We start from the raw sequence: 16,196 nt of genomic DNA on the forward strand, positions 1-16,196 counted from the left end.
GAAAAAATAAAAGTAGGATACCATATTACACAAGTAAATCAAAGTACATTGCTATTTTAATAGATTTAAACATACATCCAAATACAAAACATGCAATTCTACATACATCCAAACAAACATGAAACTCCTTTCCATTGAGAAACTATTCTAAAAAAGTGAACTATATGTTGAAAAGAATTATTCATGGATCCGCAGCTTTGCGCGAGTAAACACCTAGTGTTTACAACGTTTGTTGCAAAATTAACCAATCAAGATTCTCCGGATAATCGTATGCCACATAACCAGTTGTTGCAACACCAACTGTCATTTATCCTCTTTGCCAAATAAATGTGTCATCGTCTGTCATTTATCGCTATTTACCATGTTTTACCCTAATTTCTCCACATCATCGAAGATCGGTTGAAGATAATCCCCACACAGTGGCGGAGCCACCAGGGGGGCAGGCAGGTGCTACCCCCCCCCCCCCCCCAACTTGTCTACCTGTAAAATATTCCTATATATGTATGTTATTCAAACCAAACATTGCATATTCTTTAACTGTTAAATAATTCTTTCAAAATAAACACGTATGCAACATATCAATAACCACTGTATCCTTAACTCTAATTTTAACTATAAATATCTATATATTTAAAAAAAATGATTTGAGAGAGATAAGAATGCATAATCGGAAGCTCTAACAAACTTCCAAAATTTTGGAAAGTTTTAATATACTTTCAAAAAAAACACCCAATCCTTATTCCTCAAATAAAAAGAAGTTTAAAATCTTTGAAAAAATAATTTAAATCACATTCACAGGGAGTCAGGGATATTGTGTGCTTCTTCAATCTCTCTGCCCCTCCCGTCTCCAATCTCACCTTCTTCTCCACATATTGACCTTCGTTAAAGTGCATATGATGTGGATTCGTTGTATTGTATGTCTCTATCCCATATTTTTCTATTGAAGGTTTCTTTACCTATGCATAACTAGGACTCTATAAGATAGAGTAATAGAGTTATTGAGTTTTGACTTTATAAAGTAACGAGTAAAGATAAAGCAATCGACCCTATCACTACTTATCATTACCGCCTTAGCTTTTTTTAATTGGACACATTTATCTCATACTTGTTTTAGTAATTTACAGTATTTTATCGATTTTTTCATGTTAATAACTTCATGTGTTAGTTTCCTATGATTCTTACTTATTTTTACAGTATTTTTTAGGTAAAGGAAAAACACATTTGATGCTTTATATATATATATATATATATATATATATATATATATATATATATATATATATATATATATATATATATATATATATATATATATATATAGGAAGTGGTTCAAATGAGAACCAAAAAAGGTTAAGAACCGTAAGAACCTCTAACTTTAGATATTTATAAAGGGTTTAGGGTAACCCTAAACCCTAAACCCTAAACCCTAAACACTAACCCCTAAACCGTAAACCCTAAACCCTAAACCCTTTAAAAACACCCTAAACCCTTTATAAACACTGTAAACCCTAAACCGTAAACCCTAAACCCTAAACACTAAACCCTAAAACCTAAACCCTAAACCCTAAACCCTTTATAATCAGCCTAAACCCTAACCCGTAAACCTTAAACCCTAAACCGTAAACCTTTTATAAACATCTAAAATTAGAGGTTCTTACGGTTCTTAACCTTTTTTGGTTCTCATTTGAACCTTTATCTCTCTCTCTCTCTCTCTCTTTCTATATATATATATATATATATATATATATATATATATATATATTCTTATGCTAATAAAAGAATAAGTTTAATCTCCTATTGATAAGTACCATACAATTAGAACTCTTCATTAATGTTATATATCACCTATCATGTCACTTGTTAACCCATTAATTATTCATTTCAAATTTCAAATTTCAAATTTCCACTTTAATTACATTAAATTAATAAATGATTATACATTTCAAGTTTTAATTTTTAAATTTCTCATTTTAATTACATTAAAAAATAATTGAGTCATTGTTAGGAGTGTCAAACCCAACAAATAAAGGGGTACGATATACTCCAAAATAATCCCACTATATTGCACTAAAAGGTAGTACAAAGCAAGCAAGATCGATCCACAGAGACACATGACAATTGGTCTATACCTATTTGTACAAGGTACTATGGTCACCAATAATAAAGAGAGGGGGGTTTAGAATGTAATGATTAAACAAACAATTAAAAACATAAGCAATCAACTAAATGCGTGAATTAAATTCAGAATTTGTAAGGACTCCAACCCCATGTATGACAATTTAGCAATGTGACTCAAAGATGACACAATATTCGTTCAATTCAATCTAAGTTGGTACTTGAAAGTGCTAATAAACTCTAACACTTCCCATTCACCGTATTAATTAACCAAAACAAGCTCTTTGATTAATCCTAACCTTATTAACCTAATCTAAACAAGCTCTTAGGATTAGATTATAAGATTGCATGAAGCTTTATGTGAATGTTCCCAACAACACCCAATACTCCTCATAAGCTCAGGAGTGTAAAAGTGTATGAATAAGATTTACACTAAATTCATTCAATAGAGATCAATTTAATGCTTGTTACTTGTTCAATTTCACAAAACAATTATGGATTTTGTAAAAGAGATAACTTGAATGACCTAACCCTAATTCAAATGGCCAATAAGAATCACAATTAGAATCAAACATTCGATTGAAGCAAAATCAAATTCATTAGATAGAAATTAAGAACAAATATCATGTCATATGAATGAAGTCACTACCAAGAAGTCAAAACATGAAATTGGAGAAATTAGGGTTCTAGCCACACATGGCTAGAACAAGATCACAAGTCTAAAAGATGAAATTAAGTGTAATTACAACTTACAAAAACAAGAATTAATGTTTCCAAATGATTAACGGACAAACCCTTGCAAAAAGCTTCGAATTCTTCTCTCCAATGGTGCTCTGATATCTTCTTCTCCCTCTAAAAATGACCCTTAACCCGTAATATGAGTGATAGGAAAAACTGCCAAAAGTTGGTTTCTGGGTCGAACACGGCCCGTGTTCGAATAGGCTAGAATGACACGGGTCGTGTTCAGCAACACGCCCCGTGTTGATTTGCATTAAACTGACATGGGTCATGTTTAGCATGGTCAACAACTCCTATTTTGGTCAAACACGCCCCGTGCTCACTTTTTAGTGTAAATTCAACACGCCCCGTGTACCTCTCTGACTCCAGTTCCAAACTTGATTTTTCCAACTTTTTCGTTCTTCGCCCAATCGTCCCGAAATCTTCACCAATTCTTCCCGACACTTCCCAAAGCGCGTTCCAACCTCCGGTTTACCTGAAAAAGATATAAAAGTGTGCAAATAAGGTTGTTCTAGAGACTAAAATGAATATGATAAAATGCAAGGAAAAGGAAGAACAATTGTGCTAAATATATGCATAAAATGGGACTAAAAGGTGCGCAAAAAGGTGCACAAATAGCACCTAACAAATCTCCCTAAGCTTAGACCTTTCTTGTCCTCAAGAAAGAACAAGAACCGGACAACAGGACGATTTCTAGATGGCAAAAAGAAAAACTTAGAACGAAAAGGGGATGAAGGGTCCTAAAGGTTAAGAATGAATGCATGCAATGTAATGCCATGAAAATTAAGGTATGTACAAAATGCACTTGAGAAACAAAATGAAGCAAAAGAAAAGAAGATTAAGAACAAACACAAAATATGTACTTTTGTAACTAAATAAAGGTACGATCAGACTTTACATCGATAGGGCTTCGATCATTGATACCTTGGCAACCATCCTGTTTCCTTCCACATATCACAGACTCTCAATGTGAGGAAGACCCGAAACGGTGTAACCCAATAATCCAACCAAAGTTTTATTTAATCTTTATACCTTACTAAGCTTTATGGGTGAAAATAACATAGTCCGGATTTCATGTCCTTAAGACTAGATGGCCAAGAATCAGAATCGACGCCTCCTTAAGAACCCGTCACGGCGAATCAGCTTTCGCTGAAACAGTGAGCCCACCTGAAGGGGCTCAGCTCCTATGCTTTCACTTTTTCGAGAGCCACAAGTATCATATCACACAGTTCTTCATTCACCATATTTGACTTGAGTTGACTTTTGATTTGATTGAACTTTGATTTGTACTTCATTTTGAATTTGGATTCTTCAATCTTCATCTTTGGAATTTCTTTAGATTTCTTCGTTTTGGCATTTGAAATTCTGATTAGGGTACTGGTGTAACACCCAAAGTCTTAAAGGCCATGAAAGGAAAGAAAAGCCCTAATTTAAGGGCCGACTCGGCGAGTCCAAGGAGGGACTCGACGGGTACAAGCGGGATCCGGGTCAAGGTGTGAGCGACCGACTCGACGAGTCGGTCAAGGTGACTCGGCGAGTATGGTCTGTGCGTGGAAAACCCTAAATTCGGGACTTGGAGCTTATATAAATGTCTTAATCTTCTTCCTAGGGTTCCTTACTGCCTCTTTAGCCCTGGATATCAAACCCTAGCCGTCACATCTCCTAGTTGAGCCTTGGAAGGTGCATTAAAGCTTGGAAAAGGAAGAAGGAACTTGGAGGAGCAAGAAGGAGCTATAGATCTGGGATTGTGAGTTTATTCTGAGCACTTGGAGGTAATAAATTAGTTCCTAGACCCTTTTTGCACCTAGATCTATGTGTGGTTCTTGGGGATCTTTAGCCATAATGTTATTATTTTGAGTTAGAAGCCGGATCTGGAGTTGCTACTTCAGATCCAAGTGTGTTATGGCCTGGAGAAACATAAAGTATCATCCATTAAGTTGAGTTTGAAGCCCTTGGCCTTACACCCTAGTTTATGGCATATTTTGCCTAGATCTCCTTCTCTACACGTAAAGTTTGCAACTTTACGTGTGGAATAGGCTTGGGAAGGGTGGATCTATAGTTTGGAGTCCATGCATGACTCAAAAATCCTCTGCATGTAAGGAGAACTGAAGGGACACGGCGAGTCCTTTGAGTGGACTCGGCGAGTAGCATGAAGTTGTGGAGAAACTCGACGAGTGGGATGAACAACTCGTCGAGTCGTATGAAGATTGCCTTGTACTCGGCGAGTCTGTTCTTGGACTCGGTGAGTCAGGTCGCGAAACCCTAAACCCTTCGAGTTGTGACTCGAATCAGTGAGTCGGGTGGAGACTCAGTGAGTTGGACAGGTCTGGACTTAGAAATCAGTAGACTCGGTGAGTCATGGACTGACTCGGCGAGTCGAGTCAGGAATGGAAGGAATCTGAATATTATGAACTCGACGAGTCAGTAGGGTGACTCGGCGAGTAGGGTTGACCTGGAAGGTTGAATTTGACCAGGACTTTGACTTTGGACCAGGGTGGACTTGGTTGTCTTTCGGGAGTCAGTTAGACTCAGTGTTGCATTGATATTGGTAGTTCGGGAAGCAAGGGGAGCAGGAGTTCCGTGAGTTGTCAGGCAGCAACTAGTGAGATCATCAGCAAATTCAGCCAGTGCAGGTGAGTTTCCCTTTGTGTGAATGGGTCTAAGGCCACAATGCCGACCCATGTAGTTATGAGTAGAAGACTCGGGGGTTAGCCCTAGGCACAGTATGCTAGTATTATTTTCAGGACACGGTCCAGTAATAGCGGGCGGGTGCCCAAGGAATTATTCACATGATAGTTTATATTTGTTGTCTGTGTGATACATGTATGTGCCTGGTAGGGAGGTGAGAGTGGGCGAGGTCCCGTATCTCACCAATAGCAGAGTGTGGATGGGGTTCCATATCTCATTAGTAGCAGAATAGGGGCGAGGCCCAAACTAGAACAGGAGTGAGAGCGGGCTAGGCCCGTACCTCACTACCATTAGGAGCGTGGACGGGGTTCCATGACTCATCAGTAGCAGAACATGCGCGAGGCCCAGGATAGGAGAGGCCTTAGGACAGAACCAGTTGCATGTGTTAGTTATGTGTTGTGAAATGTTTATGTGTTATTATTTGTTGACGGGAGAGGCCATGTGACAGGCGAGGCCTAAGTAAAACAGATCTGTATCCGAGCGGGGCTCGAAGCCAGGCGGGGCCTGGAGCGGCGGGGCCGTTGTAGGGGGCGAGGCCCGAGGTAGGGGGCGAGGCCCAAGATAGGGGGCGTGGCCTAGTATGTGCATTATGTGGTTGTGCATGGTATGTGGTAGGGTGGGGAACTCACTAAGCTTCGTGCTTACGGTTTTCAGTTTTGGTTTCAGGTACTTCCGGTAGCGGAGGGAAGAGCTCGGGGTGATCGCATGGCACACACCATAGATTAGACAACCTGGGAATGTTTACTCTGATAATGAACATGTGTTTTGAAGACTTATACTCATATTATGTTTTGGAATGGTAACTTTACTTTAAGTAATGATTTATTAAAAGAAATTTTTGGTCTTAAATTTTGGGTCGTTACAACTGGATATGGCAGTTGTACCCTTCCTTCATTCTTGATTGTGTGGGTCTGATACTTAAGCTCTCTATTACCACGGGGGTAACGCGTGTCAACAAATAGGTCTGTGTTCTGTGGGTTCAGAGTTGCCGATAAAGATTTTTTTTAAACATTCAAAAGCAAATCATCCTAAAGCTGTTATTACCGCCCAAAAAACGTTTCAATATAATTTTTTTTATTATCTGAGGTTAGGGTCTCGAATTACGGTGTTTGTGTCCCCTAGTTATGACAGTTGATTCTATGCTTCCGGTAACAATCCGGTTGCTTCGGTATTTTTCATTTCATGGAGCAATTGTATGTAAAGAGTGTCATCATCTCGTACACTTTTTTTTTTTAAAGAAAAATTTGAAAATAAGAAAATGCATGCATGAGAATGAGTGAACCTAATATACAAGAAAAGAAAAAAAAAGAGTTTTATGGAAAAATTTGAAAATAAGAAAATGCATGCATGAGAATGAGTGAACCTAATATACAAGTCTACCCCTCCCCAAGCTTAAAGATAAGCATCGTCCCCGATGCTTGGAGAGGGTGGAACAACCTAAAACGGAGGTGGAGGAGGAGGATAGTAGCTGGGGTTTCGGGTCCAAGCCCAGAAGTCCTCCTCATGTTTGCGTTGATGCTCTTGATCCCGAGCGTACTGGGTGGTGAAGATGGAAAAATTATGGGTCAGGCTGGTAATATCCTGGTGATAGGTGTCGAGGCGGGTATGGATTGATTGGAATTCGTCCATATATTGTTGATGATAAGGCGGGGGTGCAGCAAAATGGGATGAGCTGCCTCCACCGGTGGGAGAAGCATGGTGAGGCTCCTCCTCTTCTTGATCATCATCACCATCTTCCTCGTTTTCTTCGCTTTGCTCATCTACCTCGGTGGAGTAAGAGTGGGGTAAGATGTATGGAATGATTTGCCAATCGGTCATATGAATGAGATCTCGGAAATCAAGAATGCCTTTATTTTCTGGTGTGATGAGGAGCTTGGGATCATGATTTTGACCCACGGTCCAATGGTGTGTGCCATCGCCTGCCGAGCGGAAGAGTCGCATAGACTCAAGGACAGTAGTGGTGAGATAAGGCTCACCCGGCAGTGGCTGGTGGGGACCGGAGTATGGGGCTCGGATGTGGGCGCTCTTGGCGAGCATGCTGACAATACCCCCGCAAACAATCTTTCCCGATTGGGATGCACTAAGGCAGATGAGCTTGTGGCACAGAAACCGACCATAATGAGGAATGAGGTTATTCTCGGGATGGGTCATTGCATAAAGGATTTTAAGTTCCAGCGCGCTAATGGTGCTTCGCTCCTCTCTAGAGGTGACGAGCGAAGCAATGATTCTGTGAGCTACCTTAATCACAGGATGGATAAGTGATGAGGCCTTAGCAACGCTAGAGACATATGGGTGTAATTGGGTGAGCTGGGTCCACCAAGTCATGTCATAGTATCCTTGGATTGGGTCAGTGGGGCCAAATGTGTTTTCCGTTGGGGCTCCCACAATGGCATTGATTTGATCCAAGGAGATCTCATAGTCTTGATTCATTAGACGGAAGTAGAGGATCCCATGGTCTAAATAAACTGAGGATAGAAACTCAGCTGTTGGGACTTTATAACTCAATTCATGGACCCTCAACAAGCCGTGCCACCCTATGTTGCGAAACAGGGTTTTGACTTGATTGTAAACATGCAACTCTTTTAAGGTTGGAACATGCGCGAATTTTTGGATGGCATGACCCCGTTTAAGGAATGACTCAAGTTTGCCCTGTTGAACTGGGCCAAGACATACGACACCACAATGAGACGGGTCGGCTGGGGGTGTTGGGGACCAAGATGGAGGTGATGAAGATCTGGATGGAGGTGATGGAGATCTAGGCTTCCGACAGCGGGCGGATGATTTGGTTTGTCTTGGTCTTTTGGAAGATGTAGCTTCCATAGTCAAGTTTGGGACAGATTAAAAGTCAACGGGTCAAAATGTCAAAAAGTCAACTGTTGACGGGTCCAGTCAACTTTGAACTTGGCCACCAAAATTTCGCGGGAAATTTGGTTTTCAAAGATTTCCAACTAAGAATCAAATCTAAATAGACCACAATTTCAAGTATTTGACTCAAGAACACAAAATTCAAAGGTTAGGAGTTGGAAAGAATTTACCGAATCGTGTGTTGGATCGTGTTGTTCTTGATGGAAAAGATCTTCTTTAACCTCCCCAAGCTTGCCCCTTTCAAGATTGAGACACTAAAACACCAAAATCAAGTGAGAATTTTCGGATCTAGGGTTTGTCAAAACCCCCAAATCCACCATTAAAATGCAAGAAAATGGTGTTTAAGATGGAGAAGATGAAGTGTAGATGATGAAAATCAAACCTTTTTGTAGATGAAAGTCAAAATCTTGAAGAAATTGAAAGGTATTTGATGAAAATCGGACCTAAGGTTTTTGTTGGGAGAGAGGGGCTGTTAGGAAGTGAAAGTGGGGATAAATGAGGTCACATCCCGATTTTTTTTCTTTAAAAAGGGGTGTAACTGCTGCGCGGACACGACCCGTGTCCGCCTTAAGCCAATTCTACACGCCCCGTGTTGGGGTTCTTATGCTGAAATATAGACGAACACGACCCGTGTTGGGTCAAGGCCAAAACCAACACGACCCGTGTTGCTCTCTGGAAGAATTTGGGACTTTTTTTCATTAACACGACCCGTGTCATTTGCATGCCAAAATGGGACACGACCCGTGTTGCTCTCTGGAAGAATTTGGGACTTTTTTTTCATGAACACGACCCGTATCATTTGCAGGCCAAAATGGGACATGACCCGTGTTGCTCTCTGGAAGAATTTGGGACTTTTTTTCATGAACACGGCCCGTGTTCCATTAAGGCTAAAATGGAACACGTCCCATGTTGGTCCCTGGATGCTAATCCCCACTTTTTGAATTTGAAAATTTCCCTCTCTTGGAAATGAAGTACTTTTCCACCACAAGGTCCGTTCTTTTGGTTTGAAAACAATGACAAAACACATTTGGAACACTAAAAAAAATAAGAATGCAAAGAACGAAATGTTTTAACGAAAAATGACGAAAATACCCCCGGGTTGCCTCCCAGTTAGCTGCCCTTGTTTTAGGTCGTTGGCTCGACTTTGTCCCCCAGGTGTGATTCATTCTTGGTATGTGGGGTTCTCCAACTCGTCTACCTCTTCATTCTTCACCTCAAATCCTTCATAAAACGGCTTCAACCTGTGACCATTAACTTTGAATGTTTTACCCGTTTGCTTGCTCGTGACTTCCACTGCACCATGGTCAAACACCCTTGTGACCACGAAAGGACCGACCCATCTTGATCTTAACTTTCCTAAAATTAGCTTGAATCTCGAGTGATAAAGCAACACCTTTTGTCCTTGTATAAAAGTCTTTCGGGAGATTGCTCTGTCATGATATGCTTTTGTTTTCTCCTTATAGATCATGTTACTTTCGTATGCATCATTCCGAATCTCCTCTAGCTCTTGGATATCTAGTTTCCTTTTATTTCCCACCTCATCTTCAGTCAAGTTGAATTTCTTTACCGCCCAAAAAGCTTTATGCTCAAGCTCAACTGGGAGATGGCATGCTTTACCAAACACAAGCCGATATGGGGACATACCAATGGGAGTTTTAAAAGCAGTACGGTATGCCCATAAGGCATCATCTAGCCTCAAGCTCCAGTCTTTGCGGTTTGGGTTGACTGTTTTCTCCAAGATACTTTTGATTTGTCTGTTTGAGACTTCTGCTTGTCCATTGGTTTGGGGATGATAAGCTGTTGAGACTTTGTGTGTCACTCCATATCTCTTCAAAACGGCTTCTAGCATCCGATTGCAAAAATGGGTCCCGCGTCACTTATGAGCGCCTTTGGTGTGCCAAACTGTGAGAAAATCTGTACCTTAAGGAAATCAACCACAACTTTGGAATCATTAGTACGGGTGGCCTTAGCCTCCACCCATTTGGACACATAGTCCACTGCTAACAAAATATAAGAACAACCAAAAGAGGGCGGAAATGGTCCCATAAAGTCAATGCCCCATACATCAAAAATTTCACATACTAGAATAGGGGTAAGGGGCATTTGATTTCTAGAGCTTAAGGACCCGGATTTTTGGCATTTTTCACAATGTGCACAAAGTACATAGAAATCATGGAAAATAGAAGGCCAAAAGAATCCGCTATCTAAAACTTTCCTAGCTGTCCTTTGGGGTCCAAAGTGACCACCACAAGCATAAGAATGGCAAAAATTAAGGATAGATTGTACCTCTTTTTGCTCAACACACCTGCGAATTACTTGGTCCGCACAGTACTTCCAAAGGTAAGGTTCATCCCATATGTATCGTTTGGCTTCTTTTTTGATTTTGTCTCTTTGCCAATGGGATGAATCTGGGGGAAATTGACTTGTGACCAAGTAGTTGACGATATCTACATACCATGGTGCTTCTTTGGCTGCAAATAGATGCTCATCCGGAAATGTGTCACAGATGGGTATACCATCTTCGAGTGATACGATGCGACTTAGATGATCCGCAACCAGATTTTCTTTTCCACTCTTGTCTTTGATATCAATATCGAACTCTTGCAAAAGCAGCATCCACTGTATTAACCTCGGCTTTGAGTCTTTCTTTGTAAGCAAGTGCTTTATGGCTGCATGGTCCGAATATATGATCACTTTAGTTCCAAGGAAGTATTGTCGAAACTTCTCCAAAGCAAAGACAATAGCAAGCAACTCTTTCTCTGTTGTGGTGTAGTTGCCTTGTGCCCTATCAAGGGTCTTTGATGCATAGTAGATGACATGATGTGCTCGGTCAACCTTTTGTCCCAAAACTGCCCCAACCGCTGTATTGCTAGCATCGCACATGATTTCGAATGGGAGATCCCAATTTGGCGGTTGAATAATGGGGGCGGATGTCAACAAATCTTTCTAAAGGTCAAATGCCTTTTTTGCATTCATCACCAAACTCAAAATCAGCCTCCTTTTGTAGAAGTTGACACATCGGTACTGTGATCTTGGAAAAATCCTTTATAAACCGCCGATAAAAACCTGCATGGCCAAGAAAAGAACGTACTTCCCGAACATTTGTCGGGTATGGTAAGCTCTTAATAATATCTGTTTTGGCCTTGTCAACTTCTAAACCTTTCTGGGACACCACATGTCCAAGTATCAAGCCCTTGTCGACCATAAAATGGCATTTTTCATAATTAAGGACTAAGTTCATATCAATGCACCTTTGTAAGATTTTGGTAAGATTTTGCAAACATTCATTAAAAGAGTTTCCATAAACAGTAAAATCGTCCATGAAAACCTCTATGATATTTTCGACATATTCTGAAAATATGCTCACCATACATCTTTGGAAGGTTGCGGGTGCATTGCACAAACCAAAGGGCATGCGTCTATACACAAAGGTGCCGAAGGGACATGTGAATGTGGTTTTCTCTTGGTCTTCCGGGGCAACCAGAATTTGATGAAAACCAGAGAAACCATCAAGGCAGCAGTAGTGGGATTTCCCAGCCAATCGTTCTAACATCTGATCAATGAATGGAAAAGGGAAGTGGTCTTTGCGGGTAGAAGCATTCAGCTTCCTATAATCGATACAAACTCTCCACCCATTTTGCACATGGGTGGGTACCAATTCCCCTTCGGAGTTTTTGACAACGGTAACTCCAGCTTATTTCGGGACTACTTGCACAGGACTCACCCACTTACTATCAGAAATAGGATAAATTACACCTGCATCCAAGAGCTTCATGATCTCCTTTTTGACCACCTCCATCATAGGTGGATTCAACCTCCTCTGTGCTTCACGGGTTGGCTTGAAGTCCTCTTCCATCAGTATTTTGTGCATGCATAATGATGGGCTCAACCCTTTTATATCCGCAATAGTCCAACCAATAGCCTCCTTGTATTTCTTCAAAATGCCAACTAACTCTTTTTCTTCTTCTTGTGCCAGCTTAGTCGAAATTATCACCGGTAGTGTCTCTTCCTCTCCAAGATAGGCATACTTGAGATGGTCGGGAAGAGCCTTCAACTCAAGAGTCGGCGATTGTACTATGGATGGGAGAAGTTTCGGATTAGAACTTTTTAGCTTCATGCGGGGTGGTTCAACTCTCATGGGTTTTGCTTTATCCAAGGAATCAATTACTTCGATCAATTCGTCTTCCAATGTGTACTTGTCAGCCAACTCTTTAATCCCTGTCTCATCAAAGTGTTTGCTCAAGATGGTGGTTAGCACATCTTGGCTTGACATCTCAAAAGAATCATTAGTACATGAATCAATAACATCTATGAAGTTTAAAGAATGAATATCGCTAGGATAACGCATGGCTTCAAAGATATTAAAGTTAATTACCTCACCATCGAACTCCATTGACAAAGTACCATTGGCTACATCTATTTTTGTTTTTGCGGTACTCATAAAGGGTCTCCCCAAAAGGATGGAGCTCGATTGTGGGGTGTTTTCATCACCCATGTCTAAAACATAAAAGTCAGCGGGAAAAACGAGCTCATTAACTTGCACTAACACATCCTCCAATACACATTTCGGATGTACCAAAGACCGATCAGCAAGTTGAATGATAACTCCGGTTTTTGATAAAGGTCCAATTCCCATTGTCTTATAACTTGAATAAGGTAAAACATTAATTGATGCTCCAAGATCAAGCATGTCACGTGGTACAAAAAGGTTACCCATTTTGCAAGGAACCGTGAAAACACCCGGATCCTTGCATTTTTTCGGTAGCCGCTTTTGTAACACGGCTGAGACATTTTCACCAACCTTCACGGTTTGATTTCCTTTAAGCTTTTTCTTAGATGTGCAAAGTTCCTTAAGGAACTTAGCATATCTAGGAATCTGTGTAATGGCATCTAAAAGAGGGATATTGATTTCAACCTTTCGAAACATGGCCATGATTTCGTCATCTTCCCTTTCTCTTTTGGTGCTTGCCAGCCTTGAAGGAAATGGAGATGGTGTGACTTTCACTTCAGATTCTATTAGCTTCTTGGACTTTGGATTACTCTTCTTTTCCTCTTCTTTGACAGTTTCTTCCACCTCAATCTCCTTCTCTTCTTCTTCTTCTTCTGGCATCTTTGGATTTTCATAGTTTTTCCCACTTCTTAATGTAATTGCACACGCATTGTGTTTTGGGTTCTTCTCCGTTTGAGAGGGTAGCTTGCCTTGCGACTCCATCTTACTCACGGACTGAGCAAGTTGTGATACTTATTGCTCCAGGCTTTTTATGCTCTCCTTGGTTTCTTGTTGAAAGCTTTGAGTACTTGTGGCAAGGCTTTTTACTATGTCTTCTAAGGACATACTTGAAGAACTTGCTTGGGGAGGGGGTTGTTGTGGATGCCTTGGTTGGAAATTTTGAGGTTGGAATGGTGGTCGTGGTTGATTTTGAGGAAATGGTGGTCTTGGTTGATATTGATGCGATTGATTGTGCTGATAATTCCCTTGTTGATTGCCTCCCCACCCTTGATTATTGTTCCATCGCTGATCACCTCTTGGTTGCTCATAACCTCTTTGATTTGCCCCCGAATAGCCTCCCATGACTTTCGCTTCTTCATAATCTTCCTCTTGGAGTTGTGGGCACATATCAGTTGGATGCCCCACTTGGGTGCAAATACCGCACGGGCGGGGTGTGGGCTGCACACCTTTGTCTTTGGCCAACATCATGACTACTTTCGTGAGCTCGGACAATTTAGCTTCAATCTGAGGAGTTTGTACTCTTTTACACCCCGGGGTGCATCTGTGTACCATTCTTCATCATGGCTTGAATGTTTGGAATCTTCAGCCATGTTCTTGATTAGATTTCGGATCTCAGTTGGGGTTTTATCGGGCAAAGATCCACCACTAGAGGCGTTAAGAAGCCTTCTTTCCATTAGAGTCATTCCTTCAATGAAATATTGGAGGAGCTGGTACTCAGTGATCCCGTGCTTTGGACAACGAGCACAAAGTTTCTTGAATCTTTCCCAATATGTGTGGAAAGCTTCTCTTTTGTGTTGCTTGATTCCGATAATTTCCCGTCATAGGGCTGAAGCTTTCATTTCGGGAAAATATTTGTCCAAAAACAATCTCGCAAGATCTACCCAAGTAGTTACCGTCCCCGGTGGAAGGTCATAAAGCCAATCTTTGGCCGCGTCTTGCACCGCAAAGGGGAATGCCCTAAGCTTGATTTGGTCCTCCGTGGCATTGTGTGGTTTCATACCCACACATACTACATGGAACTCGGTGAGGAACTTGTGAGGATCTTCGTTCTCCAATCCTCTAAAAGTTGGGAGTAAGTGGATAAGCCCGGATTTTAGTTCCAAGTTAGTGGCGGCTGGGTATGTGATGCAAAGAGGTTGTTGAGTCACCTCTTGTCTTGACCATTGACGAAGAGTTTGTTCGGGTGGTGGGTTTGGAGGACCTTGATTCCCTCCAGGGTTATGTGCCATGGCTTGAGAATTGGTTGTGGTTTTTGAAGGTGAACTGTTTAGGATATTATTAATAGGTGAAGAGGGTGGAGTTGTATTTATGGGTGAGGTTGTTTGTGGTGAGAGTGATGGGCTTTCTGTTTCTTATGCGGATACACTTGAGAGGGGTATGTCCTCCCAAATGTTGATGACCGAGGGATTGGTTGATGAAGAAGTACCGGAAACTGGTTGCCTCTTATGAAGCTTGGCTTGCTTCCTTAACTTCTTTGCAGTCTTCTCTATCTCCGAATCAATTGGCAATGGCATACCTGTACGAAAAGATCTAGGCATACACAATTAGTAACACCGTGTCCCCGGCAACGGCGCCAATTTGTTAGGAGTGTCAAACCCAACAAATAAAGGGGTACGATATACTCCAAAATAATCCCACTATATTGCACTAAAAGGTAGTACAAGGCAAGCAGGGTCGATCCACAGAGACACAGGACAATTGGTCTATACCTATTTGCACAAGGTACTATGGTCACCAATAATAAAGAGAGGGGGGTTTAGAATGTAATGATTAAACAAACAATTAAAAACATAAGCAATCAACTAAATGCGTGAATTAAATTCAGAATTTGTAAGGACTCCAACCCCATGTATGACAATTTAGCAATGTGACTCAAAGATGACACAATATTCGTTCAATTCTATCTAAGTTGGTACTTGAAAGTGCTAATAAGCTCTAACACTTCCCATTCACCGTATTAATTAACCAAAACAAGCTCTTTGATTAATCCTAACCTTATTAACCTAATCTAAACAAGCTCTTAGGATTAGATTATAAGATTGCATGAAGCTTTATGTGAATGTTCCCAACAACACCCAATACTCCTCATAAGCTCGGGAGTGTAAAAGTGTATGAATAAGATTTACACTAAATTCATTCAATAGAGATCAATTTAATGCTTGTTACTTGTTTAATTTCACAAAACAATTACGGATTTTGTAAAAGAGATAACTTGAATGACCTAACCCTAATTCAAATGGCCAATAGGAATCATAATTAGAATCAAACATTCGATTGAAGCAAAATCAAATTCATTAGATATAAATTAAGAACAAATATCATGTCATATGAATGAAGTCACTACCAAGAAGTCAAAACATGAAATTGGAGAAATTAGGGTTCTAGCCACACATGGCTAGAACAAGATCACAAGTCTAAAAGATGAAATTAAGTGTAATTACAACTTACAAAAACAAGAATTAATGTTTCCAAATGATTAACGGACAAACCCTTGCAAAAAGCTTCGAATTCTTCTCTCCAATGGTGCTCTGATATCTTCTTCTCCCTCTAAAAATGACCC

The 16,196-nt window shown here is 40.7% G+C and overlaps 1 protein-coding gene across 1 annotated transcript; it reads right to left on the bottom strand.

The window, feature by feature from the left end:
* Positions 1 to 12,100: 12,100 nt before the first annotated feature.
* LOC145009520 (uncharacterized) lies at positions 12,101 to 13,618 on the bottom strand. The gene has a single exon (XM_078968204.1). It carries the CDS (start codon positions 13,616 to 13,618, stop codon positions 12,101 to 12,103), a length of 1,518 nt encoding a protein of 505 aa, XP_078824330.1.
* Between the last annotated feature and the right edge of the window lie 2,578 nt (positions 13,619 to 16,196).

This window comes from Lactuca saligna, chromosome 8, assembly GCF_052625555.1.
Source record: "Lactuca saligna cultivar CGN05327 chromosome 8, ASM5262555v1, whole genome shotgun sequence".
Lineage (NCBI taxonomy): Eukaryota > Viridiplantae > Streptophyta > Magnoliopsida > Asterales > Asteraceae > Lactuca > Lactuca saligna.